General features: G+C 39.7%; 1 protein-coding gene across 8 annotated transcripts in view; it reads left to right on the top strand.

The window, feature by feature from the left end:
• The window catches only part of LYRM9 (LYR motif containing 9), a 37,063-nt gene extending 16,389 nt beyond the window's left edge, over nt 1–20,674 (top strand). For 3 of the 8 annotated variants that reach the window (XM_082776030.1, XM_082776028.1, XM_082776029.1), the window contains 4 exons: nt 11,695–11,757; nt 12,947–13,087; nt 14,211–14,303; nt 16,208–16,371. In XM_082776030.1, the coding sequence (XP_082632156.1) occupies nt 12,962–13,087; nt 14,211–14,303; nt 16,208–16,237 (249 nt within the window). In that variant the 5' untranslated portion in view covers nt 11,695–11,757; nt 12,947–12,961 and the 3' untranslated portion in view covers nt 16,238–16,371. Of the gene's footprint in view, nt 1–11,694; nt 11,758–12,946; nt 13,088–14,210; nt 14,304–15,506; nt 15,553–16,207; nt 16,372–17,698; nt 17,803–20,555 lie in introns of those variants that run through there. The other 5 variants (XM_082776026.1, XM_082776025.1, XM_082776027.1 and 2 more) reach the window with 3 other exon arrangements.
• Nucleotides 20,675–20,907: the final 233 nt, after the last annotated feature.

The following is a 20,907-nucleotide window of genomic DNA, read 5'->3' as shown; positions in this document are numbered from 1 at the left end:
TGCCATGTGCTGTCTGCTGCGATGGGAGAAGCATACTCTGCCATTCTGTATCAACACCCAAATACTTACAAAAAAAAGAAATATATGAATCGCCTCAGAACCATTCCATCAAAATCCAGACAGATCAATCACTAACAGCAATTCAGATATGTAGAGGATATCGAAACTGGTTTATCTGGCAAGCATCAAAAGAATTAGGATGTAGATTCCAAAGATTCAGGGGATTGTTTTCTGAGTTAGGGATGTTAGGGATGAATCACTTGAGAGGCATAGTCAGCAGCATGATTCCCTGTATGAGGTACTAGTGTGAGAATCGGAGGATAGGATTCCTGATCCCAGCACAAGCCGCTCCATTTCCTGGAGCACAGTTTCTTTTCAGGATGTTTTTCCTCATACAGATCCAAGATGCTAGAGTTGGCTGTTTACACATCCATGGTCTGGGCGTAACGCAATGGGATATTTGAATTCTCAGCGTTTGCTTTCTGATCTCATCTAAACAAAGGGCATGACTCTGCTGTGAGGCTGGATGGCAAACAGCCTTCTTCCACATGGGGTGGGCAGAGGCTGTTCTAGCGCTATGAGAGCTATGCTGCCAGTGGGGCCTGAGCATGTACTGCAGATTTCTTCAAGTCAGTGTTGCTGTGCCAGCCTGTTGACATCACTGCAGGTCTGATCAGTGGGCTTAGGAAGCCTATTCAGAATGAACAAAACTGTTTCCTTCCAGCATGCGGTGTTTGCTTCCCTTTTGGAAGCCCATCTTAACCCAGAGTAGGAGAGAAGCAGCAAGGACTGAGCAAGGATCCCTTTCTTTGCAATAAGCTTATTGAAAGCCATAGTTTTCCTTGTTTTTCTTACCAAGCAGGTGGTCTTTCAGTTAGGCTAGGCCAGGGAGAGTGACAGTAAAATTTCTAGGAAAACTTGAGATATGGCTTTAAGACCTCTCGAATATTCCTAAGATATGGTGGGCATTTGGCCACGTGATTAACTGTTGGTATGGTAACAATCCCTGATTAGTGAACTGTGCAAATTAAAATCCCCCTTAAGAGGCTAAACACTCTCAGACTTAAATGTTCTGTAACACTGCTGCTTGTAAGCATTTCTCCCATGGACGGGCCTGGATTTTGCTCAAGGTGCTGTGGGTCAAATTCATCTGGAGTACGATTCTGCCACTGGCAGGGTTTACACCATGGAAGGTTTGGGCACAGGTCATTACTTGGATTGAGGGCAAAGGACTGGAAGATGCTAAATCGCAGCAGGTGGGGGTTGGGATAATGAGATGGCAAGTTGGTCTTCGTGCTGCTGTAAAGGATGATATAAATTAGGAAGGACGATTACAGGGCAACCTGCAGATACCAGGGCATTGTCCGAGCACCATTGTGATTAGTTTGGGATTGTGTGTGGATAGGATGAGAAAGGTGGTGCTGCAGTACATCAGTAAAATAAGAAGTTACACTGCAAAGCCCTCCTGTAGTGTAGATTTTACTCCCTTGTAGGCTGGGTGTGGTATTTGCACTGAAGGAATGCTGAGAGACCTACTTTGGGCATTCTTGGTTTTAAGTAAAAAGCTTATATTAGCCTTTGGTCTATAGTGAGAGTCATGGTGACTTTTTTGCTTTTTCTCAAAACCTGACTCTTTATGTTGTCATCACTTTGTCCTTCTATTGAACTTGTGCACTTTTATTTTCCCAGTTAGAGTCCTTTCTACACTAAATGGTAGCAGCTTGTTTGAATTACATGTTTTTACTCTTTTGCTAAAAAAAATAAAACAAGATAGGCTAGTTTTGCCCAAGCAATCCTGCTTTATCTTAAAACAAAATTAAAATTAATTTTGTACCAGTTTCAGTCCTGAATTGGATCAGGAAGCATGACAAAAGCATATGTAAAATTTGCCGATTCTTGAGGACCTACTTCTTCCAGACTTACATGACCCATAATTTATAAAACTAGCGCTTCACTTAAAGACAGCATGCATTCATTTGCACCCTTCAGAAGAACTTTCCTACCTTATGCTGCTAACTGGGTATCCTTGTTTTGTGTTTAATTGGAGGCTTCTTCAAAAATCTTCAGAGATTGAGAAAATATTAGGTGATATACGCCTATAATTACATCCTGAAAGTTGTTATACCAACTGTCACAACTGCACTAACTGTAGGGAGAGCCACTGGTGCTAAACTGGAACATGTCAAAGTGCAATATTTACAAGAAAGAGAGGAATGAACAGGCAGTTTTGTTTTAAAGCTGATGGTAGCAAGATCCAATTCAATTCATATTCAGGCATGATCTTGCCTATAAATACTTACGGATTTGGGCAGTAAGAACAAAATAAGTGTTGACAGCACTTCACTGAGCAGTTTACAGCTGGGAGGATAAAGGTCTTACAAGACGGCCTTTCAGAATTTTCTTTGCGCTTGGAAAAGTCACTGTTGGGAGAAAAAAGTGGAGAAGTTTGCATTGCACCTAAGCCAGAGAGATTCCTGTCTATTCCTCCATTGCTGCCCAAACTTGGCATTGGGTGAGCATGCTACAAAGAATATTTCTTCAATTAGTCTAAGCACATTCATTAATTATCCCCAACTGGGTAATCTGGCCTAAGTGTAGGAAGCGTGTTTCTTCCCTGGTGCTGGATTGGAAACGTCTCTGCCTAGTGGCGTTCAATAGCGCTAAGCCTCATGCTGGTGCTGTCACACTGCCCGAGGCATGTCCAGCCACTGGAGATTCCTTGTCACAAACCAGGTCTTTGGGATGTGTGGTTCAGCCAGCTGGTAATCTCCTGTATTCTCTGCTGGTGCTCTGTAATGCCACCTTTACAGCGCTGTCCTCAGCCCCCAGAACGTGCTGCTGGTGCACTCTCCTTTGACATTGCTCGATGTGCGAGGCAGAGAAGCAAAGCACAGAGCAGAGGAGAACAGAAATAGAAGTGAACAGAACAAAAATGTCTAGCTATCATCAGTCATGCAATAAGACATTACAGATCATATTTAGAAAGGACAGAATTCACAATAATGACAGGCCACAGCTCGTCAGAAACAATCACATCAAACCAGCAGATCTTAATAAAAGCTCAGCATGCTGGAGAGATGTGTTTATTACAATGGGATTTGAGCATTGTACATGCTCACCCATACAAGAGAGTATATCTACAGGGCAGGCCGCTGCCCAGAGCTGCAAGACATTCAATAATGCTCTGAGTGAATGTGATTTGGTCGGGACGGACGTTTGCTGGTTTGCCTAGGGCAGCAGAACCCACAGAGCTGGCCTTGAACACAGTGCAGTAGTCCCTCTCTGGTGACCTTCTAGGGAATAAAGAAAACACATTACGGATTAATAACCAGAGAAGAAGGCAGTTACTTCACTGAAGCAGGACAGCTCTGCCACTCTGCTGCAGGAAGTTGTAAATGTATTTTCACAAGGAAGCTGTGAAATGTGGAAGGGAAGACTAATGTAGCCACGTACAAAGACCAAAAAAAAAGAGTGAGGATCCTAGCGAGTAGCAGCAGTCTGCTCGGGTGTCGTCCTGGCCTGATGTCAGATCCTGAGCCAAGATGTTTTGTGGTTAAAGAGGTTTCAAGAGGCTTCCAATTTCATTCTTATTTTGGCAGCTTGATTATTACTTCCCTGCACAGAACATTTTTCCCGTTGCATTTTGCACAAACACCAATTCTGGAATCGGTATTCGTGCTGTTGTAAGTGGGCCCAGCAATGGCATGATGAGTCAGGTTACAGAGCTGGGCTATGAATCTTTAATATTAGGTTCACTATTTATTTTCAGTTTCTTTTTTCTTTTAGAGTCTATTATTGGGCACTTAGATTTTTATTTTCAAGGAGGACAAATAATTTTGACAGCTTAGATAATTGTACATGTTCCAAGTTCAGCACTGAATTCTCCAGATACCTAAAATCACGAAAAAATACTTTTTGGAAAAAAGAGAACAAAACAAGCTACTTCTGTTGTGCTTTGTGAGCATTCATACAGCTGTAAATATTCTGAAGCATTTTCCTAATTAAAACTAAACTAATACTGCTGAATAGATGCTTTGCAAGAGTTTTTCCTTTTTTGTTTTTTGACAAGGTTTGATTACTCAATCCTATTTTGCAAAATGCACTGTGTACATCTCAGAAATTTTTGATTGAGTTCAACCAAAGCCTACTAACAGCTGGGGAGACAGCGTAGTTTCCTTGAAGACGCAGTGGGCTCAACTGGTAACAGAATCTGCAGTGAGAGCATCAACACTGCTACCAGCTTTTGGACCACAGGCACCCTCAGTAACTTAGAGCCAACCGAGAGAAATAGAGTCGTACATTCCCACGTTAGAATGGTAAAGGCACAATACTCTGAAGGAGTAAGAAAACACACACCCAGCCTGTGTATGTGGGGTGAGCGCGAGGGGGAACAACCTTGAAACAGCAGCAGCTCAGGTAGTTCTTGAAGCTTTAACTCACATTTGAAGTCTCTGAAGCCCAGTTTTGGTGGCTGTTTAACTGTTCTGGAGGGATTGAGGTTGCAATTGTTGAGCCATAGGGATTTGCTTGAAAAACAGTTGCAGTAGCAGGAAAAAAAAAATATCTGAGAGCAGTGGCACAGTGTTGTATCGGTATCACGGGTTCAGGTATTCACAGGGTCAGTTGACAGGCGTGCTAATGCAGAGTGCAAGATTAATTGGCTTTGGTCAGCTTTTGCTTCACTATCTGAATATCATTATCAGGAACGTAAATGATTATGCTATGCAGCGAAATGCCACAATAGTCTCAGTGTCTCCTTTTATACTTGTCTCTTTTTAAACAGGGCTTTATCTAAATGCAAATGTGATTTCAGCCTTCTGATTAGGGCATTATACAGTCATCCATTCCAGAAAAGCACAATTAGTGGATTATTTTGTTTCTGACTCAACAGTTCTTGGTTTAGATAGTTTGTTTGTTGTACTATGCATGAAATTTAAGTTATCACAAGGAGATTTACAGTATTAGTCACAATTACAGCCAGATTTTGTGAGGTTGAGGTTTTTATTTTTCATGGCAGATAAAAATTGTAACATTTGTGGAGTCTTTTTGGAACAAAAGCATTAATGCAGACTCTTACTATGCCTTATTGTCCTTTTTGTGCAAAGTGAGGGGCAAATTAACTATGCAAATTCCATGATGTCGTGGGGTGTACAAGTACAGAATTCAGTCATACCTCTTCTCAGGATTTATTCAGCGTTGAATTGTGCTAAGATACTGTGGCACTGTATGAGAACCTAACGGTGGGTCAACTCATAAGATTATTTCTGATCAAACAACTGTGTTAGTAAAATTGCCATCAGTTTTTCCATGTCCTGATTTCCAGTGAAGTGAGATAAAAAAGATCCAGTCCAGTTCCCCAAGGCGGTTGTGTCCCAGCTGAGATAACATGGCAATGCTTAGTTGATGCGGAATTGGCTGAGGCAGGAAGGTGCAAAAGCATAGTTGGTGGGACAGAGTACTTCAAAAGCAGTTAAAACTGTGTATGCCATCTGGAAGAGAAGAACTGTATTGCACGATAAAGCTAGGATGCTGGAGGCAGCTCAGAAAGGTTAACAGGGGGAAAATAAGAAACCAGGGAAAGAGAAAGACCTGTTCAGATGACATTTCAATATGCCAGATCGTAAGAAGAATTTGATTTGATTTCATGGAAGCTGGATGCACATATAGACAGGAAAAGAAAGAGTATTAGGTTCTAATAAACTATCAAATGGATTACTGCTTTAGGGTTTTATACAGCTTTTCCAGCCAGTAGGCTCTGAAATCATGTTAGATGCTGTACGTGGAGCTCACAGTTGAGCATTATGGTACATAGAAAGTTCTAATTATCTTTCTACAGTTGCAGACTGAGGCACTGAATACACTGAAGTGTATTCTTGAAATTACAACGACAATGTTGCAAGATTGTGGTGGTCCTAAAGGGAGCAAAAGTTCCAAGAATGCCAAGAAAATGACTCATGCATAGGAGAACTTAATCCAGACTCAAAAATTAGCCAAATAGTGTTTGTTTGTTTTTTTAATGTACACAACAGTGGCTGTCACAACTTAGGTAACTGAGGTGACGATACAGAGAATGCGTTTCAGCACTCTGAAACACAACTCCCAATACCCTGACAAGGTAGCAGTGGCTCGGTGCCACTGGTGAGGTGTGGGGGGTCCCTGGGTGGTGCCGTGGCTGCAGGGAGCAGGTGGAGCCCCCTGGAATTACGGCGCCCTTCACAGCCTGCTCAGGGTGGTACAAACACGGGGACTCTGCGTGCTCAGAAAAATACGGGGTTTTGATGGTAAACTCCCCCGTGAAGATAACTCATGTCCCAAAGGTTGTAACATTTGTGACGCTGTGGATGTACAGCAGCATTCAGGATCGCTTTTTCTTTCAGTATAGGGCCTTCCTGTAATGAAGGTTTGATAACTAGAACTGGTGAAAATGTCAAATTTCAAATCCATTACGAACTCCAACATTTGGGGGAAAGCAGAAGCAATTTTTCTGAAATTTCGTGTGTTGGTCACATGATTTGAATTTAACAGTTCATTGTGTTCCTATGAAAAATACTGCAGTGGAAAAATCATAATTATCTAAAGTGAAACACATTTTTCATTCCATCAATCAGCTTAATCATTCCATATTTGTATGTTTATGAGACTTTGGTTTCCTGCTCTCTCCCGTAGATGAGTTTCTTTATGCTGAAGCAGGCTGTCCTCTGCATTCCCAACACATAAAGAATCTGTGCTTTTGCGACAGGAAATCTATAGCACCACTTAGGTTTAATTAGAGCATGGTGACAGATAGGACTTCAAAGCCTAGAAACAACTCAACAAATTGGCCTTACTCCCAAAGCATGTTTTGAGGTGTGCCTTGAGCTGGGATGCAGTGGGAATATGGGAAATACAGGGTTAGGAGCTGAAGGACAGTGGAACTCTCCCAGTTCTTACCAGCTAAGGATCAAACCAAATGAACCTGCGTATAAAGATAAGCTCGCGTTCAGGTCAACAAAACACTTTTTCTATTAAAGCCTGAATGTCAGTGCTACAGAACATCCCCAACTGCCGCTGAAGGAAGGAGGAAAGGGAGAACAGTGACTGGAGCCAAAGGTGTGCTGTATAAAGCTGGTCTAATCCTTTAATCTCTGCCACTCACTGTCCTGTAGGCAAGCAGGCCCGTCTCAGAGTGGGGTTCTGGTGTGTCCGCAAGACACGGGGAGACCCTCAGGGTACAGGAATAGAACAGATTCAGAGATGCACTTCAAAAATGGCTGGATGCAACACCTCTACGTCCTTAAGCTCCAGTAACTCCAAGGTCTTGCTTACCCTGCGCAATTTCACATGGCTAAAAAAAACTTAAGGCAGCCAAAGAAAGTCAGTGTGTATGCTGCTGGACTTCTTGACTTCTTGTTATGAAAGAGAAGTGAAGCTAGATTTTGGTCCAAAACATAAAATCCTGTTCTTCTCAGCTCTTCTGAAACAGAAACATCAACATCTTCTCTAAATTGAATTGTGTTGTGACAGAATCCCTTAAAATCACAGTGTGTGTCAGGAACGTTGCTCAGTCTAAATATATTGTTCTCAGTTTTTTTGTCACCTGCAGTACAAAATGTAAAGGGAAGAATGAAGTGAGGGGATTCAGCATGATGCTTGTGCAGTAAATGTTTATTACAATATATGATGTGAATTAGTAACCCCAAAATAGTTTAAGTAAAAAGATAACAAACACCAGGTGAATTATTTCAATAATTCTATTTAAATAGTTGGGGGGAAAGAGCCAGGTGTTGGGTGAAACTAAATTTCCTGAACAGGAAAGCAAAGCAAAGGCATTTGCATAATAAAGCAAGCTTTGTCCAAGATGATTTTCCTGAAGTTTCATTTGCATTTTCACTGATAGCTGGTAGGGGAACACAGTGATACGGCTGAATTGAGTGCTAGCAAGAAACTGAAGGAGAATCTTCTTTGAAGGTCAGTTCATATTAGAAGGGTTCCAGATTTGTTAAGAAAACAACTTCAGAGAAGTCAAGGAAAGAAGTCAGTGCTGAGAGTGATACCGAGGGTGGAGTGAAAGGTGTGTGCTGCAGGGTGGCCTCGGCTCTGAGTGCTGGCAGCCAGCCCCAGGACTGACTGACCCCCTTCTGGCGGCTGGGGAGGCGATTCTCAGGGATGTGCACAGGCTGTGCTGTAGGCACTTTAACTTCTCTTTTTTTCATAAATACAAACTCTTTGCTAATAAGCTTGATATGATTATATATCAAATCAGTGGTCTGAGGGTAAACTGATTAGGACTGAGTGTATCTATTGCCAGTGGAGCTGCAGGTCTGCACACACCAGCAGCTTACTCTCAAATTGCTTAGCTCCCAGAGCCTGCCTGCTTAAGCTCATTGCAAAAAGTTTAATTTGGGGTGAAAAGCAAATGAGGACTTCAACACTTGGAAAGTAAATAAATCTGCTGGAATATTATACAATGAGGTAGGTGCCCAGTATGCCCAAGCAAAACTGAGGTCACAGACATGGAATTGTTCTACTTAATTTAACCTTGTAACAATAGGCACTGTATCATAATGCTTCCTTCTGCATTCAGTGAGAGAAAGGTAGGGAGGGATTCAGTCTGTTTTTTTGGAGCTGTTTTTTTGGAGTTTATCTTTCTGCTGGTTGGAGGGGTAATACAGGGATCCCTTTACAGACCTTGGAGTGTAATCACCTCATTTTACTCAAATGCCAAAGGGAAATGAATTCAAACCAAGTAACTGCATGGAACTGATGTCCAGCATAGGTTTAATTGCAAAGAGAAAGTGATATTTTAGAGAAAAGAATGGAAGAGAATGAGATGAACATTCCTAAGCCCGGGGGAGTTCTAATCTGTATTTTAAGCTGAACTTTTTAGGGCAGAGCCATAATTAGCAAATCTCGTGTGCTTGGAAAATGGGCTGGCTAGTGGGGTAGTCAGACTGAAACCATTTTAAGAAGCCAGCTCTTGGTCTCTATTTCTGAAGTTTTGTAAAATCTTTCTGCCTTATGTGTTTTGTTTTTGTTTTTCCTGGACAGTAGAAATCCTGTGGCGTGTGAGGATGAATGACTTTTGTTACACAAATACGAGAGAACAGAACTGGAATCAAGCAAGCAGAATGAAAAGATTGCAGTAGCGGTAGAGAGCCAACTTATTGTCCTCATGATGGAAGAATAGTTTTCTAATTGTTCATGAAACCTAATGGAAGCCATATTTTGGCTGTAAATAATTCTCAGGAGGGACCATTGTGAAGTCTTACCTCATCTCTCTTACTTTACTAATAAAACATATCAAATATTCAAAAGCAGGCACGCCCTAGGAAGCTCAAAGTGCACTAAACCACTTGTCAGTTTTGGATACCAGAGAAAGATGGGACTGTCCAGAGGTTTTTCTGGCACATCACTGACCTGTTGGAAGCTAGTGCCGATTTATCTTTGGTACGTGTCAGCTGTGAGAGGAGAGGATAACAGGCAGAAGGTAAAGATTATGAGGACGGAATCCAAGAGCCAAATAATTAAGGTTTTCTTACTCACAAGACATCATGATATTACACCCAACCATGGTGAGAGAGGGGGGTTTGAAAATTAACTCCAGTTAGCATCTGCTTCCGAGTTACCTGTAGCCAAAAAAAAAAAAAAAAAAAAAGGAAATACCACATCTTGCATTTTGTCCATGGAATCTCTCCTAAGTGGTGTAACCATTTCGGTCCTGGAGATCTGTATTCTAGAATCCAGTAATAAGACCCAAACCAAAGTTACTGTCTTAAACATTAAATTCAGCCTGCCTTTTGTCTCGTTGGTGTGTGTTAGTTCTGACACCAGGTGGGGCACTCCCAGCACAGGACTTATTGCTGCATTTGGCGTTGGCATCACCCATCTCTCCGCCTGGGGAACGATCCCTGTCTACTCTCCTTCTCAGATCCCCCGAGTGGCAGTGCTTTCCCTGGGGTTAATTAAGGGAGTGTCCAAGCTGAGCCTTGTGCGTGTTGCTGGCCAGCCGTGTTGCATTAGCTACGATGGGAAGTTACCCCAGCCGTTCCAGTGGCTTACAGATCAGGGGATTCAACTGTCGTTTTGTAAGTGCTTTTTTTTCTAACATTAATGGTAGAGTCATGGTATCAGCACCATAGATTGATCTCACAGCTCTCTGCAATCAAAAAATTATATGGCATATTGGTAACGAGGTATGGGTAAAAGGCCAGTTTGGAGTTTTTAAGGGGGAAAAAAAAGCCTGTAGCCTAGAATTACAACACTTAAGGGTGTTTTTCACTAAAGGGTTAATCGGTGTGTTCTATTGTATATCTTTAAATTAGTTTTAATAAGTTACATCACATAATTTACATCAGCTCATCAGATAGTAACTCTGCAAAGTTCTCCCCTGAAACAGCCGTCTTTTTCTCTTGAAGGCTAGAAAAAGGTTTTCGTTCTGAAGTGTCATCAGAAGCTTTCTTCACGGCTTCTATGGCACCCACCATTAGCCATGACTCACTATTTTTTAAGGACCTGCAGAAACAGTGTTATAAAACTTGCCTGTTGATAGCAGCTAAGCAGGTGGTGAGCTATGTTGTGTGCTCTATTAGGCTCCACAAAAACATGTTCGTATTACTGTCACCTCCTCCCCATTCCCATCCCACCTGTTTGGCTCATCTGCTTCATTCTGCCTCATCTTATGACTTGTCATTAGTCTGCCTTGTAAATTCTTTGTGGCAGAAACTTTTTCGTTAGACACATATATATGGATATACAGAGAGAGGGACTACCTACCACGACCAAGCCCAAGTTCCTGGCTGAAGGGTATGGGCCCGATCCCAATACAGAAAGTAACGCTAATATCGCGAGGCTTTTTCTTATATATCTTCTGTAGACAAGAAGCTCTGCCGCAGGAACAGCTCTCTCTCATTTTACAGGCTTTTACCTATTTTTGAACCTAACCACCTTTTGTCTAATTATGGCAGCATGGATTTCACCAGTCTTTCCCTAATGAGCAGAAGCAGCATTGCCATGAGTCACTCAGATATAACCTTGTCCTGTGGCTTGGTGCCATGAGTAAAGCAGCATTGTAGAGGCCCACCCTTCAAGAATAGGGTACATAATGTGTTTTTCTCATAGAATTGTTTAATTTTCTTCAGATAGAAGAATCGTACATAACCAGCATGAGCGTACACTAAAACCGGGGTATGAATAGAACACGCAGAAGAAACTCTTGGGGCCAGAGCAGCGAGCAAATGTTTTTCTCTCTCCCCCTTTATCATAGAATCATTCAGGTTGGGAAAGACCTCTAAAATCATCTAGTCCAGCCTTTAACATAATATTACTTGCTGTTTTAATTTTAATTTCCTGGCCATGTTTTTATTGTTGTAAAATTACTTTACACTTTTAATACTGTTTTTAATAAAATTCAGTGGATATCTTGATTCGTGTTCTTTGTTTTCAGCAGCTAAAAAACGTGATAATGGCTCCACTACCCAATGCTAAATTTGTTCAGAACCCTTTGCAATTACTTGCTTTTCAAAGGTGCTTTGCAGTGAAGGTGCTGTATCAGAGCTGACTGACGCTTGGAAGTTAAGTACATCAGCTCTGGGCACTGCAAGGTCAGCGGAATATTTTGTTGTCTCAAGAAGAAAACTGGTATTTATTTCTTTATGGCTGTGAAATTTACATATTGGTCAATTCAGAGACAGAAGTTTTTGCTTTATTTCTGTCCAGATCTGCATGGCTGATGCCTGGCATTTTGCTTACGTGACTCAGGGGAAGTGAGCAGAGCAGCTGGTATGTATGTGCCTATTGGGCAAGTCTGGAAATTCCGGACAACTTGCAACCCAACCAGACTTAGAGATCTCTGGAGGTCTTGACCTAACGTTTTCAAATTCCATTGAATACAACATTTAGGCAGTAAAAGAATGTATGTAGGGATATTCAGATTCATGTGTAACAGTCCCATGCATTAGCTTTAGAAATCCCATCGAAGAAGGCCTACTAAGTCTTGTACTATCTTGTGTTACTGCAACTCTTCGTATGTTTAAATCTGGCATTGCTCCTGTCTGGGCACTCCTGTGGCTGCACGGGTGGAATGCTTGGGCTGTTAGCTTGGAGGTGTTGAACCTGGTAGCCAGTGCAATCTGTGAGATGTAATTAACTTCAGGTAAAAAGCATAAATTTCTCATCTGGAACCTCAGCAGCCCATGCATGAGATGCTTATTGTGTTATTCTACTTGGAACTAAATTTGGCCAAAGAAATTTCTTAAAGGAAGCAAAAAGAAAAAAAATATCCAAGTGATAAGTAAGTATCATAGCGGATGCTAAAATAATGACTTACACCTACTTCATTATTTAGTTACTTATGTATTATCTTTATTCTTAAGAGTAATGATGTAAAAGTGTTTTTTTCCAAATGTTAATTTAGTTCTCTGCAGATGGTAACCATCTGTTAAATGACAAGTCATTTACAGTATTTGATTAGCACTTTATATGGATTGGGTGGACTTACTGTTACAATATGTAAGTGTAGTTATTGAGGTGAAACTTGCTAGATTTGTTCTTTTCCTGTTGCTGTTCCAAAAATGAAAAATTTCAAAGCTAATGTTAAGCCACAAACCTCAGCCAAATACAAGTAAACAGATCTCTTGGGGGCTGCCAATACTATTCTGTTTACTGTAGGTTTTTTTTCTTCTTCTTAAGAGAAAAAAAAAGTATTAAATTGCAACACAGCTTAATATTACTATTTTAAAGTGATTTTCTCTGCTTGAACTGCACACTGTTTTTTCTACTTTGATCGGTGACAAATAACCACAATTTGTCCATAAACTAAGCAAGTTCTGATGTATTTCATGTTGTTTTCTACTGCTCAATTTTAATTTACTGGCCATGTTTTTATTGTTGTAAAATTACTTTATGCTTTTATTACTGTTTTTAATAAAGTTCAGTGGATATCTTGATTTGTGTTGTTGGTTTTCAACAGCTAAAAAACGTGACAATGGCTCCGCTACCCAATGCTGAATTAGTTCAGACCTCTTTGCAATTATATCGCTACCTGCTTCGCTGCTGTAAGCAACTTCCCGAAGAGAATATTCGTCAGCATTACAGGCATGCAATCAGGCAGGTGAGAAACATATTTCTTTTCACTGGTGGAATTCAGAGTTGTGTGGTAGTTCCTTTTTTGTTTATTTTCCCCCTACAGTTTGGACCAGCTTCTTATAACTTTGGGCATGTAAAATTTTCTGTAAGCTTGAAACCTTTGTGGATTCAAAGGGTTATGCTGGGAGTGTGTGAAGGAGCATTTCCTTTCGTCTGCTTTGAGTCTGAAGTCTTCAATTTTTCTTTTGCTTTCATCTCTACTTCTTGTGTTAGTCCAGAGTGAACAACAATTCCTTATTCACCTAAACACATCTTTTATGGTAATACTTGCTAGATCCTTGTCTGTTACTTTTTTTTTTTTTTTTTTTTCAGGACAGGTAAATCTCATCTAACTGTTTATATGCAAGTCATTTCATGCCTTTGATGTTCTGTGTCATTTGTAGTTTTACTGTGCCAGACAACTCCAAGGAAACTTCACTATTCAGCATCTTACTTAGGTGCTGTTGAATTTACTAGGATGTGAGATGTTTATTAAATTTGGTCATGTACTTTGCATTTCCATGTAAAGAAAGGTATCATAGAATTGTAGAATGGCTCAGGTTGGAAGGGACCTTAAAGATCACCTAGTTCCAACCCCCCTGCCATAGGCAGGGATGCCACCCACTGGATCAGGTTGGCCAAGGCCCCATCCAGCCTGTTCCTGAGCACCTCCAGGGACGAGACACCCACAACCTCTGTGGGCAACCTGCTCCAGTTCCTCACTACCCTCTGAGTGAAGAATTTCCTACTAATGAAGAATTTCCTCCCAAATCCTGAATTCCTGAGGTTCCTCCCAAATTCCTGAGGTATCTTTACCTCCTAAAGGTACCTCAGTTTTTGTCCAGAATTCAAGTTCTCAGTAGTCTGCGATCATCTTCTCAGTGTTTTTTGCTGATGATGTTTGAAAGGAATATAATATTTAATATGAAATTACATTTACTAAGCCTTGTTATGGAAATAGCATAGTCAGGTGCTATGATGTATATTTTTTACCTTTTCAGATCAAATGTTTGTGTGCCTCAAATTTTCTTTAGGATTTAAAAGGATCCTTATTTTGACAATTGTTGCAGTAAGTTGGTCATCAGTGTAACACTGATCAAATGTTGCAGAGTTTCAAAGTTCATGCGGATGAAGACAATCCTGAGAGGATCCAGCAAATTATTAAGAGAGCCATCGAAGATGCTGACTGGGTCATGAATAAAGTAAGTGCATCAGATTGTTGAAGTTTAGCTCTGACTTAGTTCAAATCAAAGAATAAAACACTGCAAAGTGAATTAGGAGCAGGAAACTGTTCTACTGTCCTGGATATTGAAGCACCTGAGTGAAAGGAAATAACCTAGCTGTTTGGGGTTTATGAATTTGATGGTTCTCGTTTAAAAATTCTTCTTTGTCAATATAAATTTAAGTGTATTTTTTAGAAGCAATGATGCTTTAAATTGATCTCTGTATATTTTTTTTGTTTCCTTTAAGAATTATATTAAATTTCAGCAGTGGTGACTAATGTCAGTTTATCATAGAGGAACGACACAAGTCACAGATCATTGTTAAAAAATGGCTTCTTTCCTAACAGGAATCTGTCCTCTGTTGATCAGTTTACATAAATTCCCTGAATGCTTTTTTCTCAGGTCTTACCTGTGACTAAATGGATCAGGGTTAGACAACATGGTGGCAGAATTGTGGTAATCAGTTCACTCATGCCACAGTTATCACCAAGTGGAAATGCCTCCTTACTGTCACAGCACTGAAATGTATCACTCAAACAGGCAATGCCACAAGGTCCATGCCAAAATATCATACTAGCAGAGGAAAAGTGGATTGACAAACTGGATTCTTAAATAAAAGAATGTTTGCCATTGGACAGCTGAGTTGCATGACTTTGGATTTCTCAGAGTATCATGACACAAGTCAAAAATTTAGCTTGCTCTAAGTATCAGTGACTTAATTTACTAAATGACTGCTAAATCCCTATCTCTGCTAGTCCATGAAATCCAAATAAGAATTGTTACAGGAGCAAGTACAGATTAGTCATAGATTATAAATTTATAGCAGTAGCTAAATCCCAGCGGTTACAGTCTAGTAAATAACTGTCTGTGCCTGAATCTGATTTTGTTCTCCCTACAATTATGAAAAGCCTCATTGTGGTTTTGCAGCAGATTATATTGTACTTAGTTATATTGCCAGTTTTCCAGTGGTGCAAGAGGAGGATCCAATTCGGTGTCCATCAAGAAGCAAATGGCTCCATTATTTTATATCGCAGAGGGAAAGCCTATCACATCTCAATCTAAATTAAAAGAAACAGGCAATTTTGTGTAGACCATGAATAGGATTGTAAATTCTTGTCGGTGTGAATCATTATTTTTAGTTATGTATTTTTTCCCACAAATATATATATTTTTTCATTTCAGTATAAAAAACAGAAGTAGAAGAAGGATGAAGACAAGAATGTCATTGGTAAACATCTTTAGAGGACTTGCAGTCAAATAAGTCCAGTGCTATGTTATTGTCTGCTATTTTCCTTTATATAATGCAAATAAAATAATATTTCTGAAGCTATTTGAGATAGTAGATAAAATGACATAGTCTAGGTTCAAAGTATTTAGCATGCATAATCACAAACCTTAGCTTAAAGCTCAAACTTCCCTAAGATTTGCATAGCACAGAACACTTCTTGGGAAAACTTACTGAGCATTAAAATATAATGCAGTACAAGTTATTAACCAATAACAAATAGTGCCCTGTCTTTTGTTCATATCTGGTGAATTAGAGTCTCATCTGAAAGAATTTAACCCGTATTTGAGCATAAAAGTCTGTCCTGAGAGCCTGAAAACTTGTGAATTGCTCGTTCAGGTTCAGAGCAAATTTCTATTTCCTTGATTATGGATTAGATTATTCTGTTAGGCCTGGGGAAAGGCATAGCCTACTGAGCGGAGAACGTTCCCCTGAGGATTTTAAGCCCATCTAGAATTTGAACTATGGTATTTACACTCCTGTTGATAGCAAGGCTGATTTAGTCTCATCTCTTGCTTTTCCCTGCTTATGGATATCTTTGTTCCACTTTGTAGGTTTGCACTTGAACTGATTTCTGTCTTTTCTTATTTAAATATAGGTGCCTGCCCCTTGTGACCCTAGGCTCTAAAATCCCATGAAAACAGATGCCATTCAGATGGGTTCTATGCGCTCCATGCATGGTATGATCACTGAAATGTGTAATCTTGTACAAATATAAAGGCTTTCACAGCTTTTTGCAATGTGTAATAAATGGTATTTAAAAACGTGAGTCTGTGTCCTTTTTAAGAAGACCATCTTTTCGCTGCCCTAATAGATTTTCATCAGGAAAAAATCAAAAGGAACGCTAGGTATCTTAACTAAAATTAATTTAGGGGTGAAAGTTTCCTTTTGAAGCATTAGCTGTACTTTTGAAGCTTTTAGCTGTACTTGGAGCTTTCTGCCTCCAGGTGGCAGTGCATGCTGCTATGCATATCTGAAGTCCTAAGTGTTTGGGGGTTGGATTTGTTTGCTTTTACTGTTCGTGAATTGTGAATTGTTGAGCTTCTTCACCTGCCAAAATAGAACTCAGGTGCTAAGCCAGATCTATTCTGGGCAGATTTTATTTTTTCATGCAGCCATGAAAGAAACAAAATTCCAGCTCCAAGTAGTCAAGCAGAATTTCAGACAAGTGCTATAAAAGAAATGAAGGCCATATGAGAAAGTTTATACAATAAAGTATTGTATCAAAAAATTTCCTTTGTATCTGCTCATCCTAGCCCCTACTCTTCAAACATTCTTTCACTTTGTTATTCTTTCCTCTGCCATCCCTGCTACTGTCCTCTCTCTAGTCCTTCATCTTTTCACCTCATCTTATATACCTTCAGCTTTTGTAGCTTTTGTCCCAGATCTTCTTTAATTCTGGTATTTCTCATCTTGTCTACCTACCACAGTTCTTTCTCCTTCACAAATCCCTTTCTGATAATTATCTTAGAAGATACTAAGGTATTTTGCTGGGGCCACCTTTCTACTTAATTTCAAATAATAAAGCACAAAGGTAATAGAGGATTTCAAGAAAATAGGAACAAACTTTTCTTCATATGGGGAAAGTTACTTGTCTTTCTGTGTAAATTTTTGGAAAGTGTATCTGTTTTAGTTTATCCTTCCAAAATAATTTGATGCAAGGTAGAACACAGAAAATTTCAGCCCTGGCATTTGGAAAAGAATATACAGTATGAAACCAAATGCTAATAAAAAAGCTCAAACAGATTTGATGACATAAATATGAAAGTGCTACCTTTAATCAAGAGCAAAAAAACAGCTGACCCATGCTGTATTCCAATTCTATTATATATACTCTGTTGTAGTGTAGAGATGCACCAACAGCTTTATATTGTTGCAATAGTGAAAACATTAAGACCCAGTAGCAGTAATATTGTATGGAAACATGGTAGTTTCCTGAACTTTAAGTGTGGTGTGCTCAACAACCCTCTGTTGCTTTCATTATCTAGCTTTATGTAGTGAGAAGCATACTGATTTGCTTAGTTACTTAATAAGATAATTGCATGTGTTTATATCATTCTTACATGCATGTTATTTAATTTGTGGATAGTTCAACAGGGAATACACCAGGGAGCTGGAGGATGCAACTATGGCATGTCTGCAGCTCCAAATGTCTGAGGTGCCAGCTGAGAGATGGAAACATCAGACCCAGAGGTATGAGAGCTATAACTGGTATGGCAGGACCAGGATGTGTGAATTCTAGTCTTTGGCAACTGGTAGAGCGTGCAGTTCTTTGTAGGGTGAAGAGGGAGAACATGGTTGCTGAGGCAGGAGACATGACTAAATATTTTGACAGTAGTGATTCAGGGCATGATGAGATGCCTGAGTCATTTTCTTTTATACAAACGTAATCTCATTTTCAAAATAACAAACCTTTTAATAGAATGGGAATATGATGTGAAGATAACTTTATTTACTCTGTTACAGAACAGTTAATTTCCTTGCTAGTGGGGAGACATGATGCAAACATCTTTTTACTTCCTTGTGATAGTGAAAGTAATCCTGCTTTCTGTCTAAAACAGACATGTTTCTCTAATGACTGGACATTGCATAGCTGAGGCTTTCCTCCTTTCAACACACAGTCTGTTAGTCTGTTCTTCAGCAGCATAATTTGGGATGAAAGATGTTGATTTAGCCTAAATATAGACAACAATCTGAACTCTAAAACAGGATTTAAGCAGTGATTCAGTACTTTAGACCAAAATTATTATCTGTAAAAACCTCTACTCAGAAGTCATTTGATCCTGGACGTGCCTGAATTTGCCTGTCACTCTCCTGTTCGACCTGAGGGTTAGTGCAGTAAATAGGGTTCTCTTCATCAGCTCTGTGCCTTTCTACCACCCAGCCTTGCTGAGACTGAAGGACTGTTCTCTGTTTCACTAATGACTTAATTTGGTGTTAATACCAAGTGGTTAATACCACTGTGCTAATGATGATCTGTCAATCACTGTAACAGGGCCCAATGTGGGAAAGACTTGTACAGTCATAGGTATAACTTGATTTCTGCTGCTCACGTGGGAATGCTTAGTTGGAAAACCTCCTCAAGGGCTCTGATGGCAGTTGCAAAAAAGCTATCAACCCCCAACAGATTGGTGTATTCACGTTTCCCTATTTAATCATTTAGAATTTCTGAAAATAAAGATGTTGGGTGCAAAATAAGTAATATAGGATAAAAGACTGTGTTGAATCAACAGTTGAACGAGCAGTGTAAACTTTTTATCACTTTAACTTTGCAATACTAGCTAGCGAATGAAATACAAAGGATGATATCAGGAAAAAGGGATAGGCATATTTCATTTATGAGTTCCTTATTTCAGTAAAACGAAACAAAAATCTATTTCTGTAATCGTACATCATGCCAGTTCTGGTAAGTAAAGGATGATTGGTAGGTATATGAAATAATTGAATAACTAAGGGCTCGCCAGGAGGTCATATCAAAGCCTCAGGTTTTGTTGGCACCAGTGACAGGTATTAACAAAGTAAATATTGTTACCAATGCTGCTTTCAGTGCGGAATGTTATCACTGGCCATTCATCAGCCTGAGAGTTTTCATTGTGTTTACAAATTAACAGCTATGTACTGGAAACAACAATTTTGCAGCTTGTTACTGTAAGATCTTAGGCCAATAACTTCTCCTAAGTACTCCTGTAGAAGTTTACTTAAGTAACATTAACTGTTCCAAGGTTGTGCATGGACAGCTCTGTCAGTTATGCTATAGATAGGGTTTCACAGGAGACTTGTACAAAACAAACATTTAGAACAAAGGAAAAGACAGTTGAGAGACTTCTGCTTAATAAGTTGGGTAAATTATTTGTAGTTTTTGAAACATGGAAAAAGATTATTTGTATCACATTTCAGCTGTGGAAAACGAGAAACAATTTCTAAGTCATTAGCTCCAGGTTATAGACTTATCAAAATTGAGTCTGAGGCTAGAACCAAATCTCGTGCTTTACTTTCTATATGTGTAAACATTGGGAACATAAAGCTGGAATTGTATGGAAATGACCTATACAGTACAAACACAGAAGTGACGTGTCTAGAAAGACTGGAACAATGACAATTTACGAGAGAGTTAGTTGAAGCATTTTGTTTAGTGTATAGGTTCTTGCTCTTAAACCTGCAAATGTGTTAAGGGGTCGACTTCTGTTATTACCAGCCTCAGAGCCTTGTGTAGAAGTTTTCTGTTTAGTAAAAGTCTTTCTTTTTTTAATTTGCTCATATTAGGTTTTTCTATTTGCAATTAGGTTTGTTAATTTGTGGTTTATCTAAAATACAGAAAAGCATTCTGCACTTCCCATCCATAAAGAGATGTATATTTATCTGATCACACTCTTATGCCAGAGATGTTACTGATTTCAGTTTATTCTCGCCACTGAAAGTCATTTGAGCCTTGTGGATACTGAGTAAATACCAAGTAAATACTTCCATCCCAAGCCAGGTTTTGCTTAACATCATTTGTCAATAATTGAGTATTCTCTAAATCATCCTTTGAACTGTAACACTTTGTAAACTTTTTCATTTGCTTTGTTATGTCACAGATGTAGTTTTTTGTTTAGAGACACATGAGCTTAAGAATATAATGCTAAACAAAAGCATCTTGTCTGTAGTGTTTGGCCTATTTTCAAATGTCATGAGGGAATGGTCCTTACTGTGATAGTATAAAGAGCAAGTGTACACACTATTTCTGAGAGAAATAATATTCACTCTGATCTATAGTAAGGGAAATAGTTCCTTTTTTATAGGTAGCTTTTAACTTGGCGCAAACTCAACAAGTGGCTGAGTCTTAGATGCTCGGTATTTCTCTGAAATACAGATAACATTCGTTATCAGAGTCCTTGTCTTCTGAACTGTAAGCAGTAATCTTTAGAACTATATGCCCCACAATATAATGTCACTTGGTATTACAGAATCACAGAATGGCTGAGGTTGGAAGGACCTCTGAAGATCATCTAGTCCAACCCCCCTGCCGAGCAGGATCACCCAGAACACCTCGTGCAGGATGGCATCCAGACGGGTTTTGAATATCTCCAGAGGAGGAGACTCCACAACCTCTCTGGGCAACCTGTTCCAGTGCTGTGACCCCCTCACAGTAAAGAAGTGCCCTCTCGTATTCAGATGGAACCTCCTGTGCTTCAGTTTGTGCCCATCGCCTCTTGTCCTGTTGCTGGGCACAACTGAAAAGAGTCTGGTTCCATCCTCTTGACACCTTCCTTTTGGATATTTATATGTATTGATGAGGTCTCCCCTCAGTCTTCTCTT

The sequence above is a fragment of the Aythya marila genome, assembly GCF_965140915.1.
Source record: "Aythya marila genome assembly, chromosome: 20".
Classification (NCBI taxonomy): Eukaryota; Metazoa; Chordata; class Aves; order Anseriformes; family Anatidae; genus Aythya; species Aythya marila.
This window is presented reverse-complemented; position numbering and strand designations above follow the sequence as displayed.